Source organism: Nanorana parkeri, unplaced genomic scaffold (assembly GCF_000935625.1).
Source record: "Nanorana parkeri isolate BGI_ZX_2015 unplaced genomic scaffold, ASM93562v1 scaffold1237, whole genome shotgun sequence".
NCBI classification, from domain to species: Eukaryota; Metazoa; Chordata; class Amphibia; order Anura; family Dicroglossidae; genus Nanorana; species Nanorana parkeri.
Genome location: NW_017307505.1, coordinates 279,543 through 307,355, shown reverse-complemented (window position 1 = coordinate 307,355; position 27,813 = coordinate 279,543). Strand labels below are relative to the sequence as shown.

The 27,813-nt window shown below is 51.4% G+C and overlaps 2 protein-coding genes across 2 annotated transcripts in view; both read right to left on the bottom strand.

Annotated features, from left to right (window-relative positions):
- The window catches only part of TEPSIN (TEPSIN, adaptor related protein complex 4 accessory protein), a 10,478-nt gene extending 4,281 nt beyond the window's left edge, over positions 1 to 6,197 (bottom strand). The window contains exons 1-6 of the mRNA XM_018568731.1: positions 6,124 to 6,197; positions 3,969 to 4,066; positions 3,597 to 3,657; positions 2,902 to 2,980; positions 1,888 to 1,959; positions 361 to 561 (exon numbers count right to left, since the gene is read on the bottom strand). Of these exons, the coding sequence (XP_018424233.1) occupies positions 361 to 561; positions 1,888 to 1,959; positions 2,902 to 2,980; positions 3,597 to 3,657; positions 3,969 to 4,066; positions 6,124 to 6,159 (547 nt within the window). The 5' untranslated portion in view covers positions 6,160 to 6,197. The remainder of the gene's footprint in view (positions 1 to 360; positions 562 to 1,887; positions 1,960 to 2,901; positions 2,981 to 3,596; positions 3,658 to 3,968; positions 4,067 to 6,123) is intronic.
- The window catches only part of SLC38A10 (solute carrier family 38 member 10), an 86,031-nt gene that overhangs the window by 7,763 nt on the left and 50,455 nt on the right, over positions 1 to 27,813 (bottom strand). The window contains exons 12-17 of the mRNA XM_018568730.1: positions 24,633 to 24,800; positions 23,794 to 24,378; positions 22,657 to 22,746; positions 17,146 to 17,295; positions 14,305 to 15,321; positions 4,902 to 4,904 (exon numbers count right to left, since the gene is read on the bottom strand). Of these exons, the coding sequence (XP_018424232.1) occupies positions 14,318 to 15,321; positions 17,146 to 17,295; positions 22,657 to 22,746; positions 23,794 to 24,378; positions 24,633 to 24,800 (1,997 nt within the window). The 3' untranslated portion in view covers positions 4,902 to 4,904; positions 14,305 to 14,317. The remainder of the gene's footprint in view (positions 1 to 4,901; positions 4,905 to 14,304; positions 15,322 to 17,145; positions 17,296 to 22,656; positions 22,747 to 23,793; positions 24,379 to 24,632; positions 24,801 to 27,813) is intronic.

Below are 27,813 nucleotides of genomic sequence, written 5' to 3'. Positions count from 1 at the left end.
CCCAGGGAATTTTCGGGGGGTCTCATTGGCTGCTCTAGACCCGGGAATGTTCTGGGGGTCTCATTGGCTGCTCCAGACCAGGGAATGTTCTGGGGGTCTCATTGGCTGCACTAGACCAGGGAATGTTCTGGGGGTCTCATTGGCTGCTCTAGACCCAGGAATGTTCTGGGGGTCTCATTGGCTGCACTAGACCCGGGAATGTTCTGGGCGTCTCATTGGCTACAAGGCGATCTGTACTGATTCTTCCACAATCTGCTCTGACATGGAATGAAACTCCAGAGAAACGTCAAAATGAGACTCTGAAAATCCCAAATACATTTCATATAAAACCCCCAAACATGGAATTCTACAAATCTTTACCTCTGTTGCTGCGCGCGCCGCTAGGAACCAGTTGTTCAGCAGAGGGCTGACCGACGCCTGGCGGCACCGCGACCGGTTTGTATGCGTTATCGGCTTGGTCGCCGGGACAAGGAGACTGAGAACCGGCCCCGACCAGCACTGCCTGCGTCACCGCTACCACTGCCCTCTGAATACCGCTGAGCAGAGCTTCACCGGTCGTTCCTAAATATACAAGAACAGCATTAGACACTATACGGCCAAATGTATGTGAACCCCCCTCCCCTCCCCCTGTCCCCCAATGACTGAGTTCAGGGGTCGCCAGTGAAGGTTCTGGTAATCCTCCATCATACAAAGACATTGTAGACAATAGTGATCTTCCAGCCTTGTGGTCACAGTTTGGTGAAGACCCTTTTCTGTTCTACCATGACTGTCCCCCGTGTACAAAGCCAGCTCCATAAACTCAAGTGTCCTGCACCAGGGGAGTCCCGAGGCCGGGTGTCACCCGGGGGGCGGAGACCGGGTGACACCACGCCGTGACGTCATCGCTTGGTGATGGGCGCCGGCAGAGAGAGGAGGGGACAGTCACCCGGCGGGATGAGGTATGCCGCCGGGTCTCCTCCTCTCTCCTGGCACTGTCGGGCTCTCGGCCCGTGACCGAGTGCCCGACTTTTCATAGGGGGGGTGAGACCAAAATGACTCAGTCATTTTGGTGTCACCCCTACAATGGTGGTACCCGGGTGTGGGCACACCCCCCCTGTCCTGCACAGAGCCCTAACCTCAACCATACTGGACACCTTTGGCACAAACTGTAACACCGATTGTGAGCCAGGTCTTCCCATCCAACATCAGTACCCGGCCTCACAAATGGGACAAATACCCACAGACACCCCCCCAAATCTTGAGGAAAGCCTTCCCAGAAAAGGAGGAGGGGCTATGTCACACCTCTGAGTCATTCAGCTGTGAGAAAACACTGAAGTACCAGATTCCCTCTCGCCCCCTGCTGGAAGGGAGGAGTACATATGAAACAGGTCAGTGGGCTGGGTTCACACTTGGGCGTTCGTAAAAAGCATTAGACGCGCGTTTCCGGCCGCGCGTTTTTACAGCGATTTGCGGTCAACGAAACGCAGGACAAACGCGCACTTACGAGGGCTATCCAGCTGTATCCTAATGGATACGCGCGGAAAATACGCCCCAAAGAAGCTCCTGTACTTCTTTGGGCGTAGGGCGTTTTTCAGCGCGTTCCTACGCGCTGAAATACGCCCAGGTGGGAACCATACCCATAGGAAATAATGGGATTTCACTTGCTGGGCGTTTTACAGCGCGTCGATCAGCGCTGTAAAGCGCCCAGGTATGAACCAGGCTTTAATAAGGGCACCTTGCCGACTCCTCCCACCAGCAATGATCTGCCTGCATTGCAGGGAGTAGCACAGAGACTCAGTGATGACATCACTGAGTCTACAATAAGGTATGTAATGAAAGATGGGAAAAGGTTATGTTGATGGGGGGCGGGGGGGCAGGGGGGGCAATAAAAGCAGGAGGAAGATGTACCTGAGCCGAGTTTATCCCGGGAATACCCGAATCCCTGCATTGTATGGGGGTGACACACCTGGGAGCCCATTCCTGAAAATGAAAACGTTGTCAGTGAAATGATTGGAATTTTGTACTCGCCGTAAACTCCTTTTCATGACTTCCATTGAGGGACACAGGAAGTCTTTCACCTTCAGGTTATACTGCCGCCTACGGGAGGATTGGAAAATGGCACACACAAAAAACGACAGGCCGGCTCAGGGTAGCCCCTCCTACTCCCAGCATGCCTCAGTTTGGTTGCAAAGCAGTAGTGAGAGCTTAATCCTAAATACAGAGGGCGGGACCTGTGACCCTCAATGGACTCCAAGAAAAGAACGGTTTTGTCCAATGAGGGAAGTCTTTCAAAGGTGGCAGTATAACCCGACTGTATCTGAATTCCTGTGTCCCTCAATAGACAAGAAATAAATCATCTCACTGTGCGATGTCTGATATGTTACAGGGAGCAAAGTTAGCTACAGAAAGGGCTGAGCGCCCGGATGATTATTTGCCGTGTTCCCAGTCTGGGGGGGAGGTTTTTTGACTGAAGGGGGGGGTGGGGCTTGAGATTCAGGGCTTTCGGTGTATGGGGGGAAATAATGAGGGATAATATGGGTTGGGGAGGTTTGTAGGTAACGAGGAGAACGGGTGGTGATAGGTGATGTTAGTAGGTTGCAGGGGATAATAGGGGTGGTGGTAGATGATGTTAGTAGGTTGCAGGGGATATTAGGGGTGGTAGTAGGCGATGTTGGTAGGTTGCGGGGGATAATAGGGGTGGTGGTAGGTGGAGTTGGTAGGTTGCAGGGGATAATAGGGGTGGTGGTAGATGATGTTGGTAGGTTGCAGGGGATATTAGGGGTGGTAGTAGGCGATGTTGGTAGGTTGCGGGGGATAATCTTTTCTGAATATGCTTTCAGTTCTGTCACATTGATAAACAGGGCACGATTAGTACAATATGACAGGTACACTTTGGCACTGCACGGGGTTCCTCTGGGGTACCTGTCTGGGACTTCTCCTTGGCAGGGGGCACATTGAAGCCGAGCGGCGACACATCCGTGAACAAACTGCTGACAAGTTCCTGAAGAGGGAAAAACACAGAGCTGTAGAAGCAGCTACAATGTACAGGACACAGAGAACTACAGAGCCCATCTATCAAAGTGTTACATAGACCGGGGGGGGTGCAAACCAATAAGAGACAATGAAGAGATACATTGAAAACTCTCATATACAGATCCCTCACCTTGTGATTGGATACAAAGCTACAATGTTGTAGTCTGATCACTGGGGGAGGGGAGACTGAGGAAATGCTTCCTGCAGCAGACTGATCACTAGGGGAGGGGAGACTGAGGAAATGCTTCCTCCTGACTGCAGCAGACTGATCACTAGGGGGGGAGACTGAGGAAATGTTTCCTCCTGTAATGCTTCCTCCTGCCTGCAGCAGACTGATCACTGGGGGAGGGGAGACCGAGGAAATGCTTCCTCCTGCCTGCAGCAGACTGATCACTGGGGGAGGGGAGACCGAGGAAATGCTTCCTCCTGCCTGCAGCAGACTGACGACATCATCTCAGCCGAGGCAAAGTCACTGGACTGGAGCTCTAGGATGGATTTGTAATCCCGGATATATTGAACTTCCTTCCCTAAGCAGCACTTTATCGCGGTCTCTGCGCACCGAGGAACGCATGATGTGGACTTACCTGAGCTGTGGATCGAACTTTCTTGTACAGGCTGATACCTCCTGGATGGGAAGGGGGTCTAACACCGCGGATGTCAACTGGTTAATTGTCGCCCCGTGCCATCGATGATTATATCGAATATTAAAGTGTATGAAGTGAACGTTCGGCGTCGGAGGATCGCGCGCTGGTGATGGAAGGGACACAAAGTATTCAGCAGAAGTTCTACATTTAAAGGGGAATTCCACCCTAAGCTTCACTTTATAGTGCCCCTCCCCCTCTCCCCAATCTGTACTGCCGAGTCCCCGATAAGAAGGGGACCCCCTCCATCCGAATCCCATACTTCATCCACCCCGGGGGCTTTGCTGACACCCCGCCCCCTGGGTCAGAGCGCACCCCAATGACCAATAATAAAGGATACTGGCGATCTGTTCATAGAGGTATCCCGGGCAGGGGGTGTCGTCGTCGGAGGTCCCCTTCAGCAGCACAGGAAGCTGAGGACACAGAAGAGGTTACACATTATATTATCAGAGGCCCAACCCCCACTTCCTGGAGATACCGTGTCAGGTGTGTGTCCCCATCGGGGAGATCTCTCCTCACTTCCTGGAGATACCGTGTCAGGTGTGTGTCCCCACCGGGGAGATGTCTCCTCACTTCCTGGAGATACCGTGTCAGGCGTGTGTCCCCACCGGGGAGCTGTCTCCTCACTTCCTGGAGATATAAAGGATACTGGCGATCTGTTCATAGAGGTATCCCGGGCAGGGGGTGTCGTCGTCGGAGGTCCCCTTCAGCAGCACAGGAAGCTGAGGACACAGAAGAGGTTACACATTATATTATCAGAGGCCCAACCCCCACTTCCTGGAGATACCGTGTCAGGTGTGTGTCCCCATCGGGGAGATCTCTCCTCACTTCCTGGAGATACCGTGTCAGGTGTGTGTCCCCACCGGGGAGATGTCTCCTCACTTCCTGGAGATACCGTGTCAGGCGTGTGTCCCCACCGGGGAGATGTCTCCTCACTTCCTGGAGATACCGTGTCAGGCGTGTGTCCCCATCGGGGAGATCTCTCCTCACTTCCTGGAGATACCGTGTCAGGTGTGTGTCCCCACCGGGGAGATGTCTCCTCACTTCCTGGAGATACCGTGTCAGGCGTGTGTCCCCATCGGGGAGATCTCTCCTCACTTCCTGGAGATCCCGTGTCAGGTGTGTGTCCCCACCAGGGAGATCTCTCCTCACTTCCTGGAGATCCCGTGTCAGGTGTGTGTCCCCACCGGGGAGATCTCTCCTCACTTCCTGCCATTCAGCCACATTTGTTACATGCGACAATCAAACTTTCTGGTGGGAGGAGTCTTCAGGCGACAGGTTCCCTTTAAAGCCCAAATTAATCTTTAGAATAAATCAGCTGAATCCATTCTGTGGTCACGCCTCCGCAGAGAGAGAGAGAGAGAGAGAGAGACCTCCGGGGTCCCGCCTCCGCAGAGAGAGAGCGACCTCCGGGGTCACGCCTCGGCAGAGAGAGAGAGAGAGAGAGACCTCTGGGGTCACGCCTCCGCAGAGAGAGAGAGACCTCCGGGGTCACGCCTCGGCAGAGAGAGAGAGAGAGAGACCTCCGGGGTCCCGCCTCCGCAGAGAGAGAGAGAGAGAGACCTCCGGGGTCACGCCTCGGCAGAGAGAGAGAGAGAGAGAGAGAGAGAGCGACCTCCGGGGTCACGCCTCGGCAGAGAGAGCGACCTCCGGGGTCACGCCTCGGCAGAGAGAGAGACCTCCGGGGTCACGCCTCCGCAGAGACAGAGAGAGAGACCTCCGGGGTCACGCCTCCGCAGAGAGAGAGAGAGAGACCTCCGGGGTCACGCCTCCGCAGAGAGAGAGAGAGACCTCCGGGGTCACGCCTTCGCAGAGAGAAAGACCTCCAGGGTCACGCCTCCGCAGAGAGAGAGAGACATCCGGGGTCCCGCCTCCGCAGAGAGAGAGAGACCTCCGGGGTCCCGCCTCCGCAGAGAGAGAGAGAGAGACCTCCGGGGTCCCGCCTCCGCAGAGAGAGAGACCTCCGGGGTCACGCCTGGTCACGAAGCATGCCTCCGCCACCCCAACTTCTTGAGGTGCCGCTGAAAGGGTTAAAGAGAAGGCGACCAATAAGGATGGCGGAGAATGTATCCGAAATGATCCCGGGCCGGGCACATTCCCTGGAATACGAATCATCAGGAAGTCCCGCCTCCGTTCATCACAATCACCGCTCACACTTACCTGAGGACAACCCATACAGGGAGGGGGAGGGGAGGGTTACATTACCTGACACTGATTGTATTGCTGTCTGTGCCCTCCCGTCCCCATGACAACGGCTCCCCCTCAATTCTTGCATCACCAGGACAGGAAGTGATGGGAAATCTCCCCACTGGGGGGGGTCACAGAGATATAAGCCTGGCAGGAAATGTAACCCCACCCTGTCCAAAACTAGAAAAGCTGGAATTGGGCTTTAACGGTGTATTAGCCTGAGATGGGGGGGGACCACCAACTGCACGCTGTTCCCAACCCCCTCCCTGCCTAGCCCAGGTACCTGGTGTAGGAATGCCAGCCTGTCCAGCAGCGCCATCCTCCTCCCTCTCTGTCAGCCTCTGTGGCCTTTCTGACAGCCACGGCCATCGCCGACCAATCACAGGACCGTCTCTTCCCCCCACCAGCCAATCAACGTTCTCAGCTGTCCACTACCAGGCTCCTCCCCGCCACCGGCCAATCAGCCCTCTTGTGTATGCACCTCAGCCAATCGCTCTGCTGCTTTCCTTAAGCCGGGCTCTCCTCCTTGGCGGGCGTAGCCGTGGGCAGCCGGCCAATGAGGAGGCGGTGGCTCCTTTTACGTAGTGGCTGGCAACATGGCGGCGCCCGCAGAGGAGTGATGTCCGGGAAGGCGGTGACTCCGGGGAGGCTCGGGGGTCTGTCCCGGTGGCTGGCTGAGTGCGGGGCTCAGGTGAGGTCAATGGTAGACAGCTGTCCCGGATCTGTGCATGTTACCGAGTGATCCCCGGTCCGGTACAAGCATGCAGCCAGCGAAGCCTGACCTTTCTTCTTCTATGTTCTAATTTAATGACTCGGAATCTCCTTTCAGCCATATTGTCGTCTTTTTCCTTAAATATCAGTGATCAGTCTGCTGCAGGCAGGAGAAAGCATTTCCTTAGTCTCCCCTCCCCCAGTGATCAGTCTGCTGCAGGCAGGAGGAAGCATTTCCCTAGTCTCCCCTCCCCCCCATCAGTCTGCTGCAGGCAGGGGGGAGCATTTCCCTTCACTCCCCCCCCCCCCCTCCAGTGATCAGTCTGCAAAGTTGTAGGGTGTCACAAGGGGAGAGGCTGCAGCAGGGGCTAATCTGTGTCAGGCATTTGTAAACACAGCTAAGGATTGTACAGACACCAGTGACACAGTGTAGCTATATAATGGGAACATCTGATCGTGTTCGGGAAACGTTTTCCTCCTTTTACATTATTCTCCTCCGCAGGCGGCGGCCTATGGGAAGTGCGCGTCAGCCGGTGGCACTGGGAAGAGCGAGCTGCGGAGAGAAGGTTGCGCCAAGGAGTTTGAAGAGTTGAAGCAATGCATCACCAAAGCCGTGAGTTCAGCTCCGCAGAGTGGGGGGGTGGGGGACACAGACCCCGGGGGGTGGGGGACACAGACCCCTGTACGGAGTGGCCAACAGCGCCACAAAATCTGACCGGGTGGAATCAGGAGAGTCGGATCAGCTTATTGTACCCCTCCCCCCTCCAGAGACCTTCTTTAGTCTCGGTCTGGGGGGTCAGCAACCTTTTCCACATTGTTATTTATTGATAAACTATTCGCAGAGCCTTTCACTGTGAAAGTTCATTTTGGGTGAATAAAGCTAAAAAAAAACGAATGTTCATCATATTCAGTATTTTCCCAGCAGAACTGACGTGTTGTAATGACACTTTGCGGCCACTAGATGGGGGCCGAGGAGCCCCCTCAGCGCCATCTAGCGGCACCTGGGCATAGTCCGTCCTGAGGAAACCATTATATAAAAGAAATAGAATTCTGCGCCCCTGGAGGAGCTAACTAAATTGTACTCGATCCTAAAGCAGCTGTGAGAGAAAGTGGATGAACCACCTTGATGATAGATGAAAGGTAGAAACAAGGCGCTAAAGGTTGACCAACTTGTATAATTTAAATAATCAGTGGTTGGATACGTTCTTAAAGGAGAACTATGGGGTCAGGGCTTTCCCCCATAGTTCTCCTTAGGGTAACGGGAGGACACAAACTAGCGTCCTCCCGTTACCCTAAGCTCAGTATACCGCGAGCTACAGCTGGCGGTATACTGAGACTGCCGCAGCCGGAGCAGATCCCGACGTAGACGACGGGATCCGCCCAGCAGCGTGAGTGACAGCTGGCTCTGCCTATCTAGAGGCAGAGCCAGCTGTACCCGCCCCCTCCCCCGTCCGTTCCGCCAGTCAGCGCTGGAGGATCGGAGCGGGGGGAATCCAGCCCCTCCGCCTGTCACGGCAGAGAGCCGTGACAGGATCGAGAACTGAGCGAACGCCGGTATGTGTTCGCTCACCTCCCGATCTACTGAGCCGACCTGTGACAGTCTCATTGTCACACGTCGGCTCGAACTATGAGGTGAGTGAAAAGCCCCTCCCCCTCATAGTTCTCCTTTTAATGCGGTGAATTAGGTGTTCTCAAGTAAGTAGTTTGCGAGAAGAGCTGCGTCTTCACACAGCCCTGCGAACAATAATTGTTAATAAAGTGTGTGAAGGGGAAATTGGTGTGTGAATGCGAAAAAAAACATCAATCCCCAATCAAAGAAAACGTAGTATGAAACTATTATAACAAAGAAATGAGAAATAGTGAAAGTGATCGTAACGACCTTACTTGACCTACAACTTTATTCGTTCACTTCCACATATTGTTTTCTTACCACGGTATTTCTTTTTCATTTGTTAGTATCGTTTTTCTTTATTACTCACCTTTTTATATATTGGGATGTATCTCGATCACCCGATCTGTATAACATGAGAACACCTAATTCACCGCATTAAGAACTTATCCAACCACTGATTAATTATATAAGTTGGTCAACCTTTAGCGCTGTGTTTCTACCTTTCATCTGAGAAAACCATTGCCGTGTCCGTGGCCAGGTTCAAGGCTGCAATGCGCAGCTTCAGAGCTCCTCTGTTTGTTTGTTTTTTATGTATCGTGACTTGTTCTGATACATGAAATGGGAAGCCGGTGTTCTATCAAAGTTTGTGACCACGTTGGAATGTGTGACCGGTCACGTGGTAAAAGAAACAGGTCACCAGCACTCGTTTAGTCATTGCGAGCACCACCGTTCTTATTTGGCCAGGACTGCTGTAAGGTGTGCGGAGAGGACCCCCACCACCTGGATGACCGGTCACGTGGTTACACATTTTAACATAATCCCGCCCACTTTTTTATGCGGTAAAATATGTGGCCGGCCAAAGGCGAAGAATTCCAGCCGTTTCAGATCGGCATCGCAGATGGTAAGCGCAGGAGAACCGATCTGCCCTGGAACAGCTGATCGGTCCTGAAATGTAACTTCTATCCGACTTTGTGACTGCGATCTCACATTCCACCGCACTCACAGAGTCGGATAGAAGTGACATTTCAGCTGTTCCGGGGCAGATCGGTTCTCCTGCACATACAATCTGCGATGCCGACCTGCCCCGGAACAGCTGGAATTCTTCACCTTTTGCCGGTCACATATTTCACCGCGGAAAAAAGTAGGCAGGATCACGTTAAAATGTGTGACCACGTGAACCGGTCACACATTCTAACGCGGTCAAAATCTTTGATGGAACACTGGCGTCTATAATACTTCTTTAGCTACACGTGACCTGAGTAGCGTTTAATTTGCTGAAGCACAATACTATTTTCACCTTTTTTTTTTTTTTGAGCCCCATCTCAGTGCTGCTGATCTCCTGCAGCCACTTCCTGTCTGCATGCACCCCGGTCTCAGATGCACGTCATTGCTCTGGAGCAGCTTCCTGAGGGTGACAACAGTGGATGGTGTCTGTGCATTGTGTGCAGCACAGCGGTCTGTAGTCTGTTCACCTGTGGGAGCATCCGACAGGCTGACCACGCAGGAGCATAGTTGCAAGAGAGTTGTCACTAGGGCTGCAAATAATCGATTAGTTGCCCGATTATTTATTTCAATTAATCGATTGGTTGCATGAAAAAAAAAAAAATCCCTCCCTCCCAACCAGCTAACCGATGAGAATAGTTGCCAACTATTCTCAAAATCGATTATTATCGATTAGTTGTTGCAGCTCTAGTTGTCACCCAACAGGAAGTGCCTGAACAAACACCTCCATGGCAGGATCACCAGTGATGATTTTAATGAAAGCTGCAGATTTACGATGATTGGAAATGTAGAATACGCGGACATGTCGCGCGCGGTGACCGTTGCGGGTTGTATCGGATGAAACTTATAACTTCTCTTCTCATTCCAGGCAAAGAAAGCCAAATGACCCCCAAACTGGATCCTGTGAATCTCCTCCATCATGACGGACTGTACAGATGAATCTCATTACACTGCTCCTCCCCCTCCCCCCCTAACATGATACTCACATTTCTAATATAACCTGTTTTCATTAAATACCTTGTTTTATATCTGGTGATGTCATCGTTGGGTCTCTGTGCTGCTCTATGCAATGCTGGCAGATCAAGGCTGGCGGGAGGGGCCGGCAGGGTGCTGTACAGAGAAAACATCACAGCACCCTGCCTCAGCACCCCTCAGCCTTGATGCAAGCAGTGGGCTGGATCTTGGGAGGAGTTATGCAAATGTGGATGTCATTCTTGAGGAGGGGGCGTTCCTAGGCAGGCTGTATTTGCATGAAGACCGCCCACATGTGATATGATTGAAAGAACTGAAATCCAATGAATGAAAGGGGCGGGGCCAGGGACCATCAGGCTGAAGAGGAAAGATCTAGATCACTGGTGGGCAACTCCGTCCCTCCAGCCGGAACTGGAACTACAAGTCCCATGAGGCTTTGCAAGACTGACTGTCAGAGTAATGTTGGGAGTTGTCGAGTAGATGATGCTGGACGTCCTCCAGCCAGGAAGTGAGGCGGAGCTCTATCTGACTTCCTGCAGCTTCTAATGCACCTTGGGAGAAACTCCCAGTGTGCAGTGACATCAGAGGAGAGGAGCCGGTACAACTCTGCAAGACTGAAGGGAAGGACGGAGGTCAGATAGAAGACTGAAGGGGAGGACGGAGGTCAGAGAGAAGACTGAAGGGGAGGACGGAGGTCAGATAGAAGACTGAAGGGGAGGACGGAGGTCAGAGAGAAGACTGAAGGGGAGGACGGAGGTCAGATAGAAGACTGAAGGGGAGGACGGAGGTCAGAGAGAAGACTGAAGGGGAGGACGGAGGTCAGATAGAAGACTGAAGGGGAGGACGGAGGTCAGAGAGAAGACTGAAGGGGAGGACGGAGGTCAGATAGAAGACTGAAGGGGAGGACGGAGGTCAGAGAGAAGACTGAAGGGGAGGACGGAGGTCAGATAGAAGACTGAAGGGGAGGACGGAGGTCAGAGAGAAGACTGAAGGGGAGGACGGAGGTCAGATAGAAGACTGAAGGGGAGGACGGAGGTCAGAGAGAAGACTGAAGGGGAGGACGGAGGTCAGATAGAAGACTGAAGGGGAGGACGGAGGTCAGAGAGAAGACTGAAGGGGAGGACGGAGGTCAGATAGAAGACTGAAGGGGAGGACGGAGGTCAGAGAGAAGACTGAAGGGGAGGACGGAGGTCAGATAGAAGACTGAAGGGGAGGACGGAGGTCAGAGAGAAGACTGAAGGGGAGGACGGAGGTCAGATAGAAGACTGAAGGGGAGGACGGAGGTCAGAGAGAAGACTGAAGGGGAGGACGGAGGTCAGATAGAAGACTGAAGGGGAGGACGGAGGTCAGAGAGAAGACTGAAGGGGAGGACGGAGGTCAGATAGAAGACTGAAGGGGAGGACGGAGGTCAGAGAGAAGACTGAAGGGGAGGACGGAGGTCAGATAGAAGACTGAAGGGGAGGACGGAGGTCAGAGAGAAGACTGAAGGGGAGGACGGAGGTCAGATAGAAGACTGAAGGGGAGGACGGAGGTCAGAGAGAAGACTGAAGGGGAGGACGGAGGTCAGATAGAAGACTGAAGGGGAGGACGGAGGTCAGAGAGAAGACTGAAGGGGAGGACGGAGGTCAGATAGAAGACTGAAGGGGAGGACGGAGGTCAGAGAGAAGACTGAAGGGGAGGACGGAGGTCAGATAGAAGACTGAAGGGGAGGACGGAGGTCAGAAACCAAGGAGGGGCAGGGAGCTGAACTGCCCTTTGTAGACCTAAATGATTGCGATCCAAGCGTCCACAAAGGTTTGTCTGGGTATTCCGCAGGCTTTGAATGGCAGGAAGTGTGAGTGGACGGGGAGTCCCTCTGTTGTTTATGATGCGTTGGAACGTTCTGCTAGTTGTCACTGCCCGATGGCCTCACGTCTCAAGCACCCAAACCTCTGCTGCTGGGCCTATGGCATGCGTGTGTGCACTTTAGTACGGATGTTAGGGACACCATACCGCTATAGAGCTGAACAGCCCAGGTAGAGAGTTTGGTTTGGGGGCCAGGCAAAGGCGGGTCTCCATGTAGGAAATATATATATTTTTTTAAAAGGAGGCTTTAATATATCACTTTAAAGGAGAACTATTTCCCAATAGCTTTTCCTCATAGTTCTCCTTAAGGTAACGGGGGGACACAAACTAGCGTCCTCCCGTCACCCAAAGCTCAGTATATAGGGAGCTTCTGCTCGCGGTATACTGAGACGCCGCAGCTGAAGCGGATCCCGACAATTATGCCGGGATCCGCCCAGCTGCGTGACTGACAGCTGGCTCGGCCTATCTAGAGGCAGAGCCAGCTGTACCCGCCCCCTCCCCCGTCCGTTCCACCAGTCAGCGCTGGCGGATCGGAGCGGGGAGGGGGGGAATCCCGGGACAGGATCGAGAAGTGAGCGAACGCCGGTATGTGTTTGCTCACCTCCCGATCTACTGAGCCGACCTGTGACAGTCTCATTGTCACAGGTCGGCTAGAACTATGAGGTGAGTGAAAAGCCCTTCCCCCCTCAGAGTTCTCCTTTAAGTTTGGAAATCATCAGCGGGGGTCACACGGAAGTGGAAAGGTCAAATTCTTTAATAACATCAGGTAGCAGAGACATCGATGCCAAACCCGGGGCGGGTCCCGTGTCCGCAATGCTCGCCCCCTACTGGACGGTGTAAGCAATGACGTCCCCCGAGTGCTCAGAGACTCGCGTCATACGGCTGTGGGGGCGGCGGAGGGTTCCGATCCACGGGTACGACATGGAAAGGTTCAGGAAAAGGCACAGCGTCTGAGGAACGATTCCCTCCGTGCAAAATGAAAGAGAAATCACAATTTGGGAACGGGAAACTCCTCGGTGAATTGTTTTCAACCTCGCTATGTAACTGATAAAAAACATAATACGTCGTTTGGTCCTCCAAAAAACAGAAACCTTGAGGGGGCCGACTAAGGTTGGTTGCAGTGACCGTGTTTCATATAACATCCAAGACCTTCCTCACTATGTGCACAGGAAGTGCAATCAGGGCAAGCAGGAAGTGATGAGTTCTGTCCTTCGTGGTCGCTGACCGTTCATTAAAGTGACAAAGTTTTTTTTTTGATAGCGTAGGGAAGGGTTACACACCCTATCCGGGTCCTATTGCTGTCCTGTGTCCCCGCTGGGGAGATTCACCCTTCTCTCTGTCCTGGTGACCACTGGAGTCTAGCGAGGACGAGGATAAAATCCCACATTTTAGAGTTGCCGCCGGAACAAGAGGCAAGGGGAAATCTTCCAATGGGGGACAACAGGTCCGGGGATGACTAAGAAGGGAATTCCGTTCGCTTTGGGAGATTTCCTCTAACTTCCTGTGGCTCCTCTGTGACAGGAAGTGAAGAGAAACATCCCCAATGTAGCACAGGCAGCAAAAAATAAAACGGTCAGGGAGTTTGAACCCTTCCCCCACTCTACCCAAAACTTAGGTCTTTGGCTATAGGTCAATCGGCTTCTCAGTCGCCTTGTTTCTGGGCATTTCTAAAAGTTTACACTATATTCCCAAATACCTGAGACACCTCATACCCAGCATGTGATATTTGCAGCACATTGCAGGAGAGACGGTTTTCCTTCAAAAGAGACATTTGTCAGGACAGAGAGATGGGAGATGCCGCCGCCGTGTCTGTATCCGGCTGCCATGTTCAGTCTCCTTACATCTCCCCTCCCTCATGTGACGGTGTCTGGGCCTGGCGATTGGCCGTACAGGCCCAAGCACTGCGTCGTGAGGAGGAGGTCACATGTTCCCCTTCACCCAGAGGGCTCGGATGGAGCAGCAAGGAAAGCGGAATCGGTGAATGTTCTTACAAGAGAACCTGTCACAAGCGACGGAGCCTCTCTAGGTAGCATATTGCCGATGGCAACCGCCATGTTTCTAGGTTCCCTTTAAAACAAGTCTTGAGATAAAATTTTCTGACGCGGCAAGCAGTCACGTCCAATTAGTTTGGTCAGGTGACCAAGCCCGAGACTGCGACGGATCTGTGGGCAGGATACAAGTACTGGCAGGATTTCCCTTAAGTTTGGTTCTCGTGGCTGCTCAGCCTACGATTGTCCATTTTCCTCTCTGCAGTCCCATTGACAGCCGTATTCCCCTTGGCAGCCGCGTTCCCCTTGACAGCCGTGTCCCATTGGCAGCCACGTCCCATCGGCTGTCATCTCTTCTTTTCCTCTGTAAGCTGTTTGATTTGTCGGCTGTAAACCACCTGCAGGCCGGCTTCGGCGTTGAGATGGGCCTCAAGCGCCGCGTGGAGGTCGTTGACTCTTGGGTTGGGGGCGTGGTTGAAGCCGATAATATGGGCCCCGTCGCTCTCAATGACTTCGTTTGAAAGATCTCTCTTCCTCCTCCGGAGCTCCACATCGTTCTGTGCCTTCAGATCTCGTTTTGGGTTGCCCTGTTCATCGTCTGGCCCTGCGCCGCCATCTTTGTGGCCGGCCATCATGTTCTCACCAGCAGGCTCCGCGGCTTCCGCTGGCTCTTTCCCTGGCATCGCGTTTCCATCATGATTATTAAATTCGTTAGGGTTCGGTTCCTTAGGATGGACATTAAGGTCAGCATCCGGTCTTTGGAGATCTTGGTCCACTCTTTGAACTTTGATCTCTACTCCCCCTTGAAGCTGCGCTTTCGGCTGCCCTGCTGGTAGTTTTACCACTTTATCCACCGGGACTTGCTCTTCCTCAATGAGCTTCTGCTTCGGTGGACCACGCAAGACCTCGTTCTCTTTTGCATTAAGGTCGCCATCTTGATTCTTCAGAAGGCTCTTGACCTGGTTTGGCTTCTTCAATGCCTCCTCCTCTTCCTGCGCTGGCTTCTGTATATGGACCGCCTGTGCGGGTGGCATTTCAGCTGCTGGCTTTTGCTGTGGAGGTTCAACTCTCTGCACTACGGGATGCTCCTCTGTCCTTTCTACCACATCAGGCTCCGGGGCCTTTTCCACCATATTCAGATCTTTACTGTTCTGCAGGACAGGGGCTTCCTTGGCTACCTTCGCCTCAGGTGGGGGCAAGCCGACTTTCTCTGCGTCTTTCCTCTGCTCTGCCTTGTGTTCGTCTGCAACGGGCTCCTTATTAATGATGAGATCTTTATCATCTTGCTTTTGCGCCTTCATTTGTTCCTTACTCCGCGAATGTTCTGGAGCGACGTCGTCAGCTTTGTCACCTACAAACAATATAGAGGAGCAATATGGTGACAAAGTGATTGGTACATTCCAATACAACAATACATTTTCTGCAGTGTTTATCCATCAATCTCTCTCGCCATCTCTCATATACACACACACACACACACACACACACTATTGCCAAAAGTATTGGGACACCTTCAAATCATTGGATTCAGGTGTTCCAATCACCTCCATGGCCCCCGGTGTATAGGATGAGGCACCTCGGCATGCAGACGCTTCTACAAACATTTGTGATAGAACGGGTCGCTCTCAGGAGCGCAGCTGGGGACAGCCCCTTCCTGTTCCAACATGACTGCGCACCAGTGCACAAAGCAAGGTCCATAAAGACATGGATGGGGGAGTTTGGGGTGGAGGAACGTGACTGGCCGCACAGAGTCCTCACCTCAACCCCATAAGATGGCCCGTTCCCGCTACTGCTCCACTCCATCCGGTGCACATCACCCCGATTGCTAAAAGCGAACGCTCACCCAACCATAGGCGAGTACATCACCTTTTCTCTCTCACCCTGCTTCACCATAGTTATTGCGCCAGGTAGTGGCGGTTTCCGTCTCCAATTTTTGTTTCCCTTACCTCAACTCGATAGAACACCTTTGGGATGAATGAGAGCGGAGACTGCGAGCCCCTCCCCCAACATCAGTACCTGACCTCACAAATGCTCCAACATTCCCATAGACACACTCCTAAACCTTGTGGACGCCTTCCCAGAAGAGGCGGAGCTGTTATAGCGGCAAAGGGCGGAGCCAACCCAATACTGAATCTTACGGACTAAGACTGGGATGCCATTAAAGTTCATGTGCGTGTACAGGCGACGTCCCAATACTTTTGGCAATATAGTGTATATCTCACTTTACTTGCGCAATCTCTACAACACAATTGGTTTCGCTTTCGGCTGTAAATGTCGATAAGGTTTAAAAGGAGAACTCCAGGATTTTGAAAAATGTACCCTTGCGGTGGGGCTACCCCTTCATTGGAAAGGTTAAGGGCTTGTTTTTCTCTAGGGGAGAAAATAAAGAAGATCTTCACCCGATCCTTGCTCTGCTTTTAGACATGATGATGTCACGGGTCCTTAGACCACCGGAGCTCAGGGTAAAAGAGGCTGTGGGAACCAGTCCAGCAGCCAGGCAGGACTGAAGATCGGGTGAGTATTTTTTTAATTTATTTTGGCCCCGTAGACAAAACAAGCACCTAACCCTTGCAGTGCATGAGTAGCCCCACCGCAAGGGTTCATTTCTTAAAATCCCGGAGTTCTGCTTTCAGCAGCAAATAACAGAAATGTCTAAAATCTTGGTGTACGCCTCCGCCCTTTAATGGCTCTGTGACGACATGGTGATGAGTTTATGAGATAAATGTGTATTGGTGTTGGATTATGTTTAAGTGTGTTATGCTGTGTGACCTGGTTATGAAAAGACTGTCAGCACCCCCCCACCCCACCCCTCGTTATCTCCCATTGTACTCTGAAGGAGCTCAGAACAATGACATTCTGACCAGGCTTCTGCTATGGCTGTCTGGAGCTATTTAGCAGGTGGACCCCCTGTGGTGTTCTGAAGACAGAATGTTTGGGGAGGGGAAGGGGGATGTGATGGGATTTTACTTTTATCTGATCACTTTGTGTATAAAAGTTTGTTCAGTTGCTCAATAAATCAGAGTTTGTTTCACCCTACACTTGAGTCTCGACTAGTGACTGGGGAAATTGGGAGCTAAAGATCTTCAGGTTGCAATATCTCCTGAGCAAGGAAGAATACAGCGGCGGACATACTCATCCTGAGTACCGGGGTACGTCACAGGCTCCATGAGCTCACCTTGCTGCTCCTGGTGGATCTCCATGTGCTGCTCTTTGATCACGGCCAAAAGCTTCTCCTGTTGGTCCAGAAGACGTTTCTGCTGCACCTGTTGCTCCTTAATGACTTGTAACAAGATGGCGTGGTCCAGCATCTCCGCCTTCCCGGCTTCTGTGTACGCACAAAGAACACAAATGCTCAATAAGAAGTCATTATTTGGGGATGTTAATACATTTGTCCAGAAATCTAATTTCGAGACTCGAAAACAATCAGTTTTTTTTCCTCCAAGCCTTTTTTTTTTTTTATGTATTTTTATGGGGAACTGTCCCTTTAAAGTTCTATTACATTTGACGCATTTCTTTTATATTGATGGGTCATGTTAGTTTTATACAGAGTTATGAATGACAAGGAAACCAGTGCTGAAGACAAGAAGTGGCACATGAGGGGGTGATGTTCCCTACACGTGGCGGGACCGCAGATACACACAGGTGTAAGTAATGCTAAGCCAGTGAATATATTATACACACACAATGACAGCAACTGTTACACTGTAAAGCTGAACTCTACACAGATATTAAAAAGACAGACATTTTTTGGAGCTCTGCAGTCATTAGATTTTTTTTTCTTCAAATGCAAACAGTGTAAGTGCCTGGATGTGACCTGGTATCAGCCTCTTATAGTCCCTGTACAGCAGAGTTTAGACTGGGAGAGGGAAAAGCGGCACAGGATTGCAGAGAAAGAAAACAAGGTCCATCCTCCTACTAAAAAAACTGTCATGCTGATAGTAGGAGGGATTCTCCTAAACTGGCCTACAGGGTTTTTTTTTTAAACGTTTGCCAGTGTTTAATCCTCCTGTAGGCAGCAGTATAACCTGAAGGCGAAAGACCTTCTGTGTCCCTCAATGAACGAGAAAGAAAGAGGGATATTAATTTACAGCAATGCCCTGGTGGTCACTGGGACAGGAAGTGAGATAAAACCATGAAAATCTCAGGCACACTTTTTTTTTCCGCTCTTATCTAAAACAAGTTTCATCTTAAAGAGTCCAGAGTTTCAGTTACATTCAAAAACAAAAGGCGACATCTATCTACGTGTCATTGGCAGCATCAATCCTCTGCAAAGATTGGCGCAATGCAATCAGCAGTAACTCACAGCAACACTTTCATCATTCAAGTTGCTCTATACCAGGGATGGCCAAACTGCGGCCCTCCAGCTGTGGTGGAACTACGAATCCCATGAGGCTTTGCAAGATTCTCACAGCCACAGTCATGACTCTCGGAGAGAGAGATGCTTCATGGGATTTGTAGTTTCACCCCCAGCTGGAGGGCCGGAGTTTGGCCATCCCTGTTCTATACTAATAAAAGCTTCCATCCGATTGGTCGCTATGGGGTATTGCATGCCACAGTTTTAGTAAATGACAACACACACGTCTACATCTACACATGTATCGTGTTACACGCCATGCTTACGTTGTGCCAGCCTCCTGAGCTCGGCTGTGAGCATCCCGGGAACAGCGTGGGAAGAGGAGAGAGAGAGAGAGAGAGAGGGAGAGAGAGATATGCAGGTTACAATACAGCACAGAATACACTGACTCACTCCTGGACCAGAAATAAGAATCCTATTCCATGAACAGCAGGCGAGGTATCTGACGCTAGGAATGTTCTCAATGGAAATGCAGAATAGGAGATCGGGTAAGAAACACAGAGGAGTAACAAGCAGAAAAAGACCAAGCGGTCCATTGAGTCTGCCCCCTTTTTTTGTACATTGTTTTGGGGTTTTTTTCACCTTTTGGAGTATAGATTTATGTTTTTCCCAAATATGATTACTAGGGATGCACCGACACCGATACTAGTATCGGTGCCGATACCGAGTATTTGGGTGAGCACTCGTACTCGCCCAAATGCTCCGATACCTAGCACGAGTACTTCCTGTATCAGGAAGCCGGGCTGCGCATCATTACACGCTGCCCGGTTTCCTGATTGGCCGGGAAACATCTCCATGCTCTCTCGTCACTTGTGATGAGAGAGCATGGAGCCGATTTTTGAACGAGAAAGAAAGAGGGATATTAATTTACAGCAATGCCCTGGTGGTCACTGGGACAGGAAGTGAGATAAAACCATGAAAATCTCAGGCACACTTTTTTTTTCCGCTCTTATCTAAAACAAGTTTCATCTTAAAGAGTCCAGAGTTTCAGTTACATTCAAAAACAAAAGGCGACATCTATCTACGTGTCATTGGCAGCATCAATCCTCTGCAAAGATTGGCGCAATGCAATCAGCAGTAACTCACAGCAACACTTTCATCATTCAAGTTGCTCTATACCAGGGATGGCCAAACTGCGGCCCTCCAGCTGTGGTGGAACTACGAATCCCATGAGGCTTTGCAAGATTCTCACAGCCACAGTCATGACTCTCGGAGAGAGAGATGCTTCATGGGATTTGTAGTTTCACCCCCAGCTGGAGGGCCGGAGTTTGGCCATCCCTGTTCTATACTAATAAAAGCTTCCATCCGATTGGTCGCTATGGGGTATTGCATGCCACAGTTTTAGTAAATGACAACACACACGTCTACATCTACACATGTATCGTGTTACACGCCATGCTTACGTTGTGCCAGCCTCCTGAGCTCGGCTGTGAGCATCCCGGGAACAGCGTGGGAAGAGGAGAGAGAGAGAGAGAGAGAGGGAGAGAGAGATATGCAGGTTACAATACAGCACAGAATACACTGACTCACTCCTGGACCAGAAATAAGAATCCTATTCCATGAACAGCAGGCGAGGTATCTGACGCTAGGAATGTTCTCAATGGAAATGCAGAATAGGAGATCGGGTAAGAAACACAGAGGAGTAACAAGCAGAAAAAGACCAAGCGGTCCATTGAGTCTGCCCCCTTTTTTTGTACATTGTTTTGGGGTTTTTTTCACCTTTTGGAGTATAGATTTATGTTTTTCCCAAATATGATTACTAGGGATGCACCGACACCGATACTAGTATCGGTGCCGATACCGAGTATTTGGGTGAGCACTCGTACTCGCCCAAATGCTCCGATACCTAGCACGAGTACTTCCTGTATCAGGAAGCCGGGCTGCGCATCATTACACGCTGCCCGGTTTCCTGATTGGCCGGGAAACATCTCCATGCTCTCTCGTCACTTGTGATGAGAGAGCATGGAGCCGATTTCCCGGCCAATCAGGAAGCCGGGTAGCGTGTAATGACGTGCTGCCTGGCTTCCCGAATGTTCAGGAAGCTAGCAAATCCGGAAGCCGGGCGCCGTGTAATGACGCAGCGCCGGCATTCTGATTGGCCGGAAAGGCGGCGTCATGCTCCCTCGTCATCTCATGAATCATAATATTAAGAAACTGACCTTAAATCATTAGTTTGTATTGCTTTAGAAAAAATGTGACCGGCCCCTTTAAGAAAAAGTATCGGTAATTGGTATCTGCGAGTACTTGATCAAAAGTATCGGTACTCGGTCGTAAAAAAGTGGTATCGGTGCATCCCTAATGATTACATTCACTTACTACTGACTGACTCACTGCCTCTTCTGGAAGTCTGTTCCAACCACCAACTACTCTTTTGGTGAAATACTTTCTATTGGTTCAGAACGTTCCACCCGCCAGTTGGAGGTCTCCGTGTTCTTGATGTTCAATTTATATTGAAAATTCTGCTCTCCTGAACCTTACATACACACTTAGGCTACCTCCATACAGGCGGCTGGTAAAAACAGATGGTTGATATGCGTTTTTACTAGGGATGCACCGATATATCGGCCGCCGAAACATATCCGCAAAATGCCAAAAAGTGCAATTTTCTGACCAAAATAGCAGTACATCTGTTCTTCCTCTCCTCCCCGCCGGGCGCTGCTCTGTGTCCCAGTGGGCAGGAAAGAAACCGTTACAGGAGGCCGAGCACTGCGGGAGGAGAGTGCTGCAAGTGACTGGCGTCTCTCCTCCCACACCGCTCGGCCCCCTGTGACAGATCGGGAGGGCGGAGACAGCCAGCGCTGTCACAGGACGCCAGCCGACGGTGTGGGGGAGGAGTCAGCTGTCAGACCGAGCTCTGCTCCCGAACCGCTCTCTCAGCTTCCTGTGACAGGGTGTCAGGATGGAGAGCGGGTACAAGCAGTCGGTGATCAGTGATCGCTGAATGTTTGTATATAATTGAGGGCAGAGTATGGTTACTATATCCTCAATTATGAATGAATAGGAAGTGATCTACATCACATCTACATCACTTCCTGTTCATTCATGATTGTAGTTATAGTAAACATACTCTGTCCTCATGTTATGAATGATCAGGAACACTCAGTATAGAGGGGTTGCAGAAAAAGAGTCTGAGGACTCTGCCGCCCTCAGGACTCTGCCTCTAGTTTAAAAGGGAGATATCAAGGGTCTGTTCAGACCCCCAATTATTTCCCCGAATCCCCTAAAAGTAAAAAATATTTAATAAAAAATGAAAAAATAAAATATCAAAACATTAAAAAGTCTATAAAAAAATTAAAATAAAATAATGATGATTTTTTTTTTAAAGGTTGGAAAAAAAACATCTCCAGTTTCAGTTTTCGGCCTGACATTTGTTTTCATTTCGGTTTCGTTTCAGTTTTGACAATTTTCATTTCGGTGCACCTTTAGTTTTTACCCATCCTGACCACGCACCTAGTGTATAATGTGACACACAGGGCGAATACATTGCCAATGCTTCACGGTGCAGCAATTGCAACTCGGCATGTCAAGTTTGACAGCGCTGGCGGATCGGAGCGGGGAGAGGGGAATCCAGCCCCTCCCCTGTCACGGCAGAGAGCCGTGACAGGATCGAGAGGTGAGCGAACGCCGGTATGTGTTCCCTCACCTCCCGATCTACTGAGCCGACCTGTGACAGTCTCATTGTCACAGGTCGGCTAGAACTATGAGGTGAGTGAAAAGCACCCGCCCTCATAGTTCTCCTTTAAAAAAAACAGGCATTCAGGGGGCAGCAGTGATCTCCTCCTGAATACCTACAAACCGCCGCTCAGTCGCCCACTGAAAAGAGATCCGCCGCAGATTGCATGTCAGAGGGAAGGGCGGATGAGTTGGAATGCCGATTGTTAGCCAGGTCTTCTCATCCAGCATCAGTACCTGACCTCACAAATGGGCCCAAATTCCCTCAGTCACCTTCCAAAATCTGTGCAAAGCCTTCAAAGAAGAGTGGAGGAGGTTATAGCCGCAGATGGAAGCCAAATCTATATTAATGGCCGTGGTTTTGGAATGCTCATAAAGGTGTGATGATAGTCAGATGTTCCCAAACCTTCGGCCATGTAGTGTACAAGCTGCCACAAGGGCCCGGCCTTAATGTAAACTAGTTGCTCACAGGTTCACTTTAAAGCTACAGACGCACAGCATAAGAAGGAGGATAATTTATAAACTCGAGCATATCTGCAACACAGGACAAAGCAGGAGCCGGAGCAGAGGAACTCATGGAGAGAGCAGCTTCTGTTCCGCATGAGCCTTCTCACTGCCTGGCTGTGTCATGGGGGGGCGGACATAAAGAAAAGCACCAACCTTCTTGACTCTCCGCTGCCTTCATTTCAGCGTTTCTCACTTCGCGCTGCTCGGGTCGTGCGTTGCCTGGTGCTTGCTCCTTCGGGTCTTCTGAAAAAACAGAGGAAGGTCAGATCTATAACACTGCAATGTGTTTACATTTTATTATTTTTAAAGGGACCCGTTCAAACCTAGAGCACTGCGGTAATGCTTTACCTCTGTACACTGCAATGTGAGGTGTATGTACATTACTCATTCATTTTAAAAAACTCCCAAGGCACACACACACACACGCACACACACGCACACACACAGCACCACAACACAGTAAAAAACTTGACTTGCCAGTAAAATCTGTTTCTTGTACAGTACAGGACACAGGCAGATTCAAAGACGACTGGGTAATATGCAGGTATCACCAGTTGTCTCTGAATCGGCCTGTGTCCTGTACAAGAAACAACCATATTGCAGGTGCGGTTTTTGCAACATTGTAGCCCGTCCAAAATGAATGGGCTACAGCAGAGCAGTGCGTATCACTGCATGATAAAGCGTGTTTTGGTGCATGCGTTACCACAGCATAGTAGAGTATGCGTGGGCCATCACTGTGTGCCGGCACAGGAGGACTGCTGCACTGCTATTTCGGGCCAAAAATTTGGCATTTTGCCAAAAGTGCCATTTTCTGTCAATATATTGGTGCACCCCTAATTGTAACAATGTATCGCACCACCCCTACACAATGTACATGCTTTTTAGCGTGGTGGGCTGGTGTGAACGCACCCTTAGAGTTCACACTAGTGCAGCGTAAGCCTCAGGTGTAGTATTTACAAGTCAGGGGCTCCCTGATACCTGAAAGTTATTTTAAGGGTTCTTTGTTCTTATACGGATGGCAAAGGCTGCTTTATAGAGTGTTACGATTGTTCCCACACTCCCTCCTCCAGAATCATAAAATAAAGTGATTTTTGCAAGGTACAGAGGAAGGATTACGGGAAATTGGAATAAAATTGAAGTTTTCGCCCTTAAATAGTCACACTGGCGGGCAGGCGACAGATCTACTTTCGGCATATTACAAAGATCCCAATCCCATCAAAGATGGAAAGCCAAATGTGACGCATGCGTGTCATTTATTTCTCATTTTACCTTGTAACACTTTCTCTTTACCTTCTTTGAGTTGTTTCTCCGGAGATTTCTCAGCCAGGTCGTTTTTTTCTTTCTCCATGGCTGCGGCTTCGGCATTTTGGAGCTTCTGTTCTAGAACTTTCTCTACCAGGGCCAGATCGATTCCGTGTTCACCATCGGCTGCCCCCCCGGCATTCTTCAGCTGATTTTCTAGACTTTCCTCTGCTTGTGCCAGGTCTTCCTTTGCTTTGTCTCCTGCCGCTGGTTCTGCGTTCTTCTTGGAATCCACCACATCATTCTCAGCTTTGTCCCCTGCTAGATCTTTCTTCGGAGGTGGGACCTCTTGTTCTTTAACTGCCTTTTCGGGATCTTTTTTCACAATCTTTTCCTCCTGGGGGAGCTGCTGAGGCGGGGGTCCATGATCTTCTTTTTGGGGTGGAAGTTGCTGTTCATTTTTACCTTGTAATTTTTCTTCTGGTCTAACGTCCTTTGGACCAACATCCGCCTTGGCCTCGGGGACTACCTTCTCCTCTGACTCCTCACGGTCCTTTCTTTCATCGACAGCTACTCTGTCTTGCGGAACCGGGGGCTCATGGCGGTGTGCCTCCCCAACGGGTATTGCAATGCCTGGTCAAGGAAACAGGAACATTTAGAAGAAAAAAAAAAAAGAAGAAGACTACTAGGGTGTGCCCCTTCCAGAATGTCTGTCTGTTTAGTCTTTTCTGGTTCTAAAGGGCTCCCAATGCTAAAGGTTAGTGGAAAAGATAGCATGCAAAATAAAGACAATGACCTGTATCCTATCTCTAACCCTTAAAGCCTAACCCGGTTTCCCCCTTAATCAACCTGTTCCATCGGAAATCCCCATTTCATGCCTTGGATACCTTGGTCAGGTCTGTCTAACTGATCTTCTTCCTGCTTCTTCTTCGCCTCCTCTGGTTGGGGGACTTCAATGGGACCTTTAATCTGAGGTTGCTCCACTTCTTCTTTCTTCGGAGGTAACTTCAGCTTATCTCGGTCATCAGCGGGTTCCTCCACAACGGGTTTCTGGACTGAGGGCGCAGAACAGACCATCAGATAAATAGTATAGAGGTGTACCCAAGCTACAAAACACTTTCTGTGACTGATGGACATGTACCACTATGTGCAGTTCTCTACATCTGCAGCAGGGGGTGCTATGTGAGCAAGACATGCAACCTGTGTGTCCTGCTATCCATATACAACATAACATACAGAGCTCTGATCTGTTTAACCCTCAAGGGTTCTGAAGGGCATTGACCGCTAGCACTGGACAGCGTCTTTTGGTTGTTTTTATTCCCTCTGGAAGTAGGATGAGGACATAAGTTATCCTTACTGAAATATGTCTGTAATGGGGAGTGGAAAGTCTGTCAGAGGTTAATACATTCTTGGGCATCAAACAGAGATAACGCAAGAGAGCAAGAAGAGAAGGCGAGGACTCAGGAGCACATACAGGGAACACAAGGCAACAAAGACAGTAAGACAGCAGAGAGAGAGAGAAGAAGGATGAGGGAGGAGAGAGCGAGAGAGAGCAGAGAGAGAGAGAGGAGAGAGCGAGAGAGAGCGAGAGAGAGCGAGAGAGAGCGAGAGAGAGCGAGAGAGAGCGAGAGAGAGCGAGAGAGAGCGAGAGAGAGCGAGAGAGAGCGAGAGAGAGCGAGAGAGAGCGAGAGAGAGCGAGAGAGAGCGAGAGAGAGCGAGAGAGAGCGAGAGAGAGCGAGAGAGAGCGAGAGAGAGCGAGAGAGAGCGAGAGAGAGCGAGAGAGAGCGAGAGAGAGCGAGAGAGAGCGAGAGAGAGCGAGAGAGAGCGAGAGAGAGCGAGAGAGAGCGAGAGAGAGCGAGAGAGAGCGAGAGAGAGCGAGAGAGAGCGAGAGAGAGCGAGAGAGAGCGAGAGAGAGCGAGAGAGAGCGAGAGAGAGCGAGAGAGAGCGAGAGAGAGCGAGAGAGAGCGAGAGAGAGCGAGAGAGAGCGAGAGAGAGCGAGAGAGAGCGAGAGAGAGCGAGAGAGAGCGAGAGAGAGCGAGAGAGAGCGAGAGAGAGCGAGAGAGAGCGAGAGAGAGCGAGAGAGAGCGAGAGAGAGCGAGAGAGAGCGAGAGAGAGCGAGAGAGAGCGAGAGAGAGCGAGAGAGAGCGAGAGAGAGCGAGAGAGAGCGAGAGAGAGCGAGAGAGAGCGAGAGAGAGCGAGAGAGAGCGAGAGAGAGCGAGAGAGAGCGAGAGAGAGCGAGAGAGAGCGAGAGAGAGCGAGAGAGAGCGAGAGAGAGCGAGAGAGAGCGAGAGAGAGCGAGAGAGAGCGAGAGAGAGCGAGAGAGAGCGAGAGAGAGCGAGAGAGAGCGAGAGAGAGCGAGAGAGAGCGAGAGAGAGCGAGAGAGAGCGAGAGAGAGCGAGAGAGAGCGAGAGAGAGCGAGAGAGAGCGAGAGAGAGCGAGAGAGAGCGAGAGAGAGCGAGAGAGAGCGAGAGAGAGCGAGAGAGAGCGAGAGAGAGCGAGAGAGAGCGAGAGAGAGCGAGAGAGAGCGAGAGAGAGCGAGAGAGAGCGAGAGAGAGCGAGAGAGAGCGAGAGAGAGCGAGAGAGAGCGAGAGAGAGCGAGAGAGAGCGAGAGAGAGCGAGAGAGAGCGAGAGAGAGCGAGAGAGAGCGAGAGAGAGCGAGAGAGAGCGAGAGAGAGCGAGAGAGAGCGAGAGAGAGCGAGAGAGAGCGAGAGAGAGCGAGAGAGAGCGAGAGAGAGCGAGAGAGAGCGAGAGAGAGCGAGAGAGAGCGAGAGAGAGCGAGAGAGAGCGAGAGAGAGCGAGAGAGAGCGAGAGAGAGCGAGAGAGAGCGAGAGAGAGCGAGAGAGAGCGAGAGAGAGCGAGAGAGAGCGAGAGAGAGCGAGAGAGAGCGAGAGAGAGCGAGAGAGAGCGAGAGAGAGCGAGAGAGAGCGAGAGAGAGCGAGAGAGAGCGAGAGAGAGCGAGAGAGAGCGAGAGAGAGCGAGAGAGAGCGAGAGAGAGCGAGAGAGAGCGAGAGAGAGCGAGAGAGAGCGAGAGAGAGCGAGAGAGAGCGAGAGAGAGCGAGAGAGAGCGAGAGAGAGCGAGAGAGAGCGAGAGAGAGCGAGAGAGAGCGAGAGAGAGCGAGAGAGAGCGAGAGAGAGCGAGAGAGAGCGAGAGAGAGCAGAGAGAGAGAGAGCAGAGAGAGAGAGAGTGCAGAGAGAGAGAGCAGAGAGAGAGAGCAGAGAGATGAGCAGAGAGCGAGAGAGCAGAGAGAGAGAGAGCAGAGAGAGCAGAGAGAGAGAGAGAGTGCAGAGAGAGAGAGCAGAGAGCGAGAGAGCAGAGAGCGGAGGGCGAGAGAGCTGAGAGCAGAGAGCGAGAGAGCACAGAGCGAGAGAGCAGAGAGCGAGAGAGCAGAGAGCGAGAGAGCAGAGAGCGAGAGAGCAGAGAGCGAGAGAGCAGAGAGCGAGAGAGCAGAGAGCGAGAGAGCAGAGAGCGAGAGAGAGCGCAGAGAGAGAGAGAGAGCGCAGAGAGAGAGAGAGAGCGCAGAGAGAGAGCAGAGAGAGAGCAGAGAGAGCGAGAGAGAGCAGAGAGAGCAGAGAGAGAGCGAGAGAGCGCAGAGAGAGCAGAGAGAGCGAGAGAGCGCAGAGAGAGGAGAGAGAGAGCGCAGAGAGAGCAGAGAGAGAGAGCGCAGAGAGCGAGAGAGAGCAGAGAGCGAGAGAGAGCGCAGAGAGAGAGAGCGCAGAGAGAGAGAGCGAGAGAGAGAGCGCAGAGAGAGAGCAGAGAGAGCGAGAGAGCGCAGAGAGAGGAGAGAGAGCGAGAGAGCGCAGAGAGAGCGAGAGAGCGCAGAGAGAGGAGAGAGAGAGCGCAGAGAGAGCAGAGAGAGAGAGCGCAGAGAGCGAGAGAGAGCAGAGAGCGAGAGAGAGCGCAGAGAGAGAGAGCGCAGAGAGAGAGAGCGAGAGAGAGAGCGCAGAGAGAGAGCAGAGAGAGCGAGAGAGCGCAGAGAGAGCGAGAGAGCGCAGAGAGAGCAGAGAGAGCAGAGAGAGCGCAGAGAGAGCAGAGAGAGCGCAGAGAGAGCAGAGAGAGCGCAGAGAGAG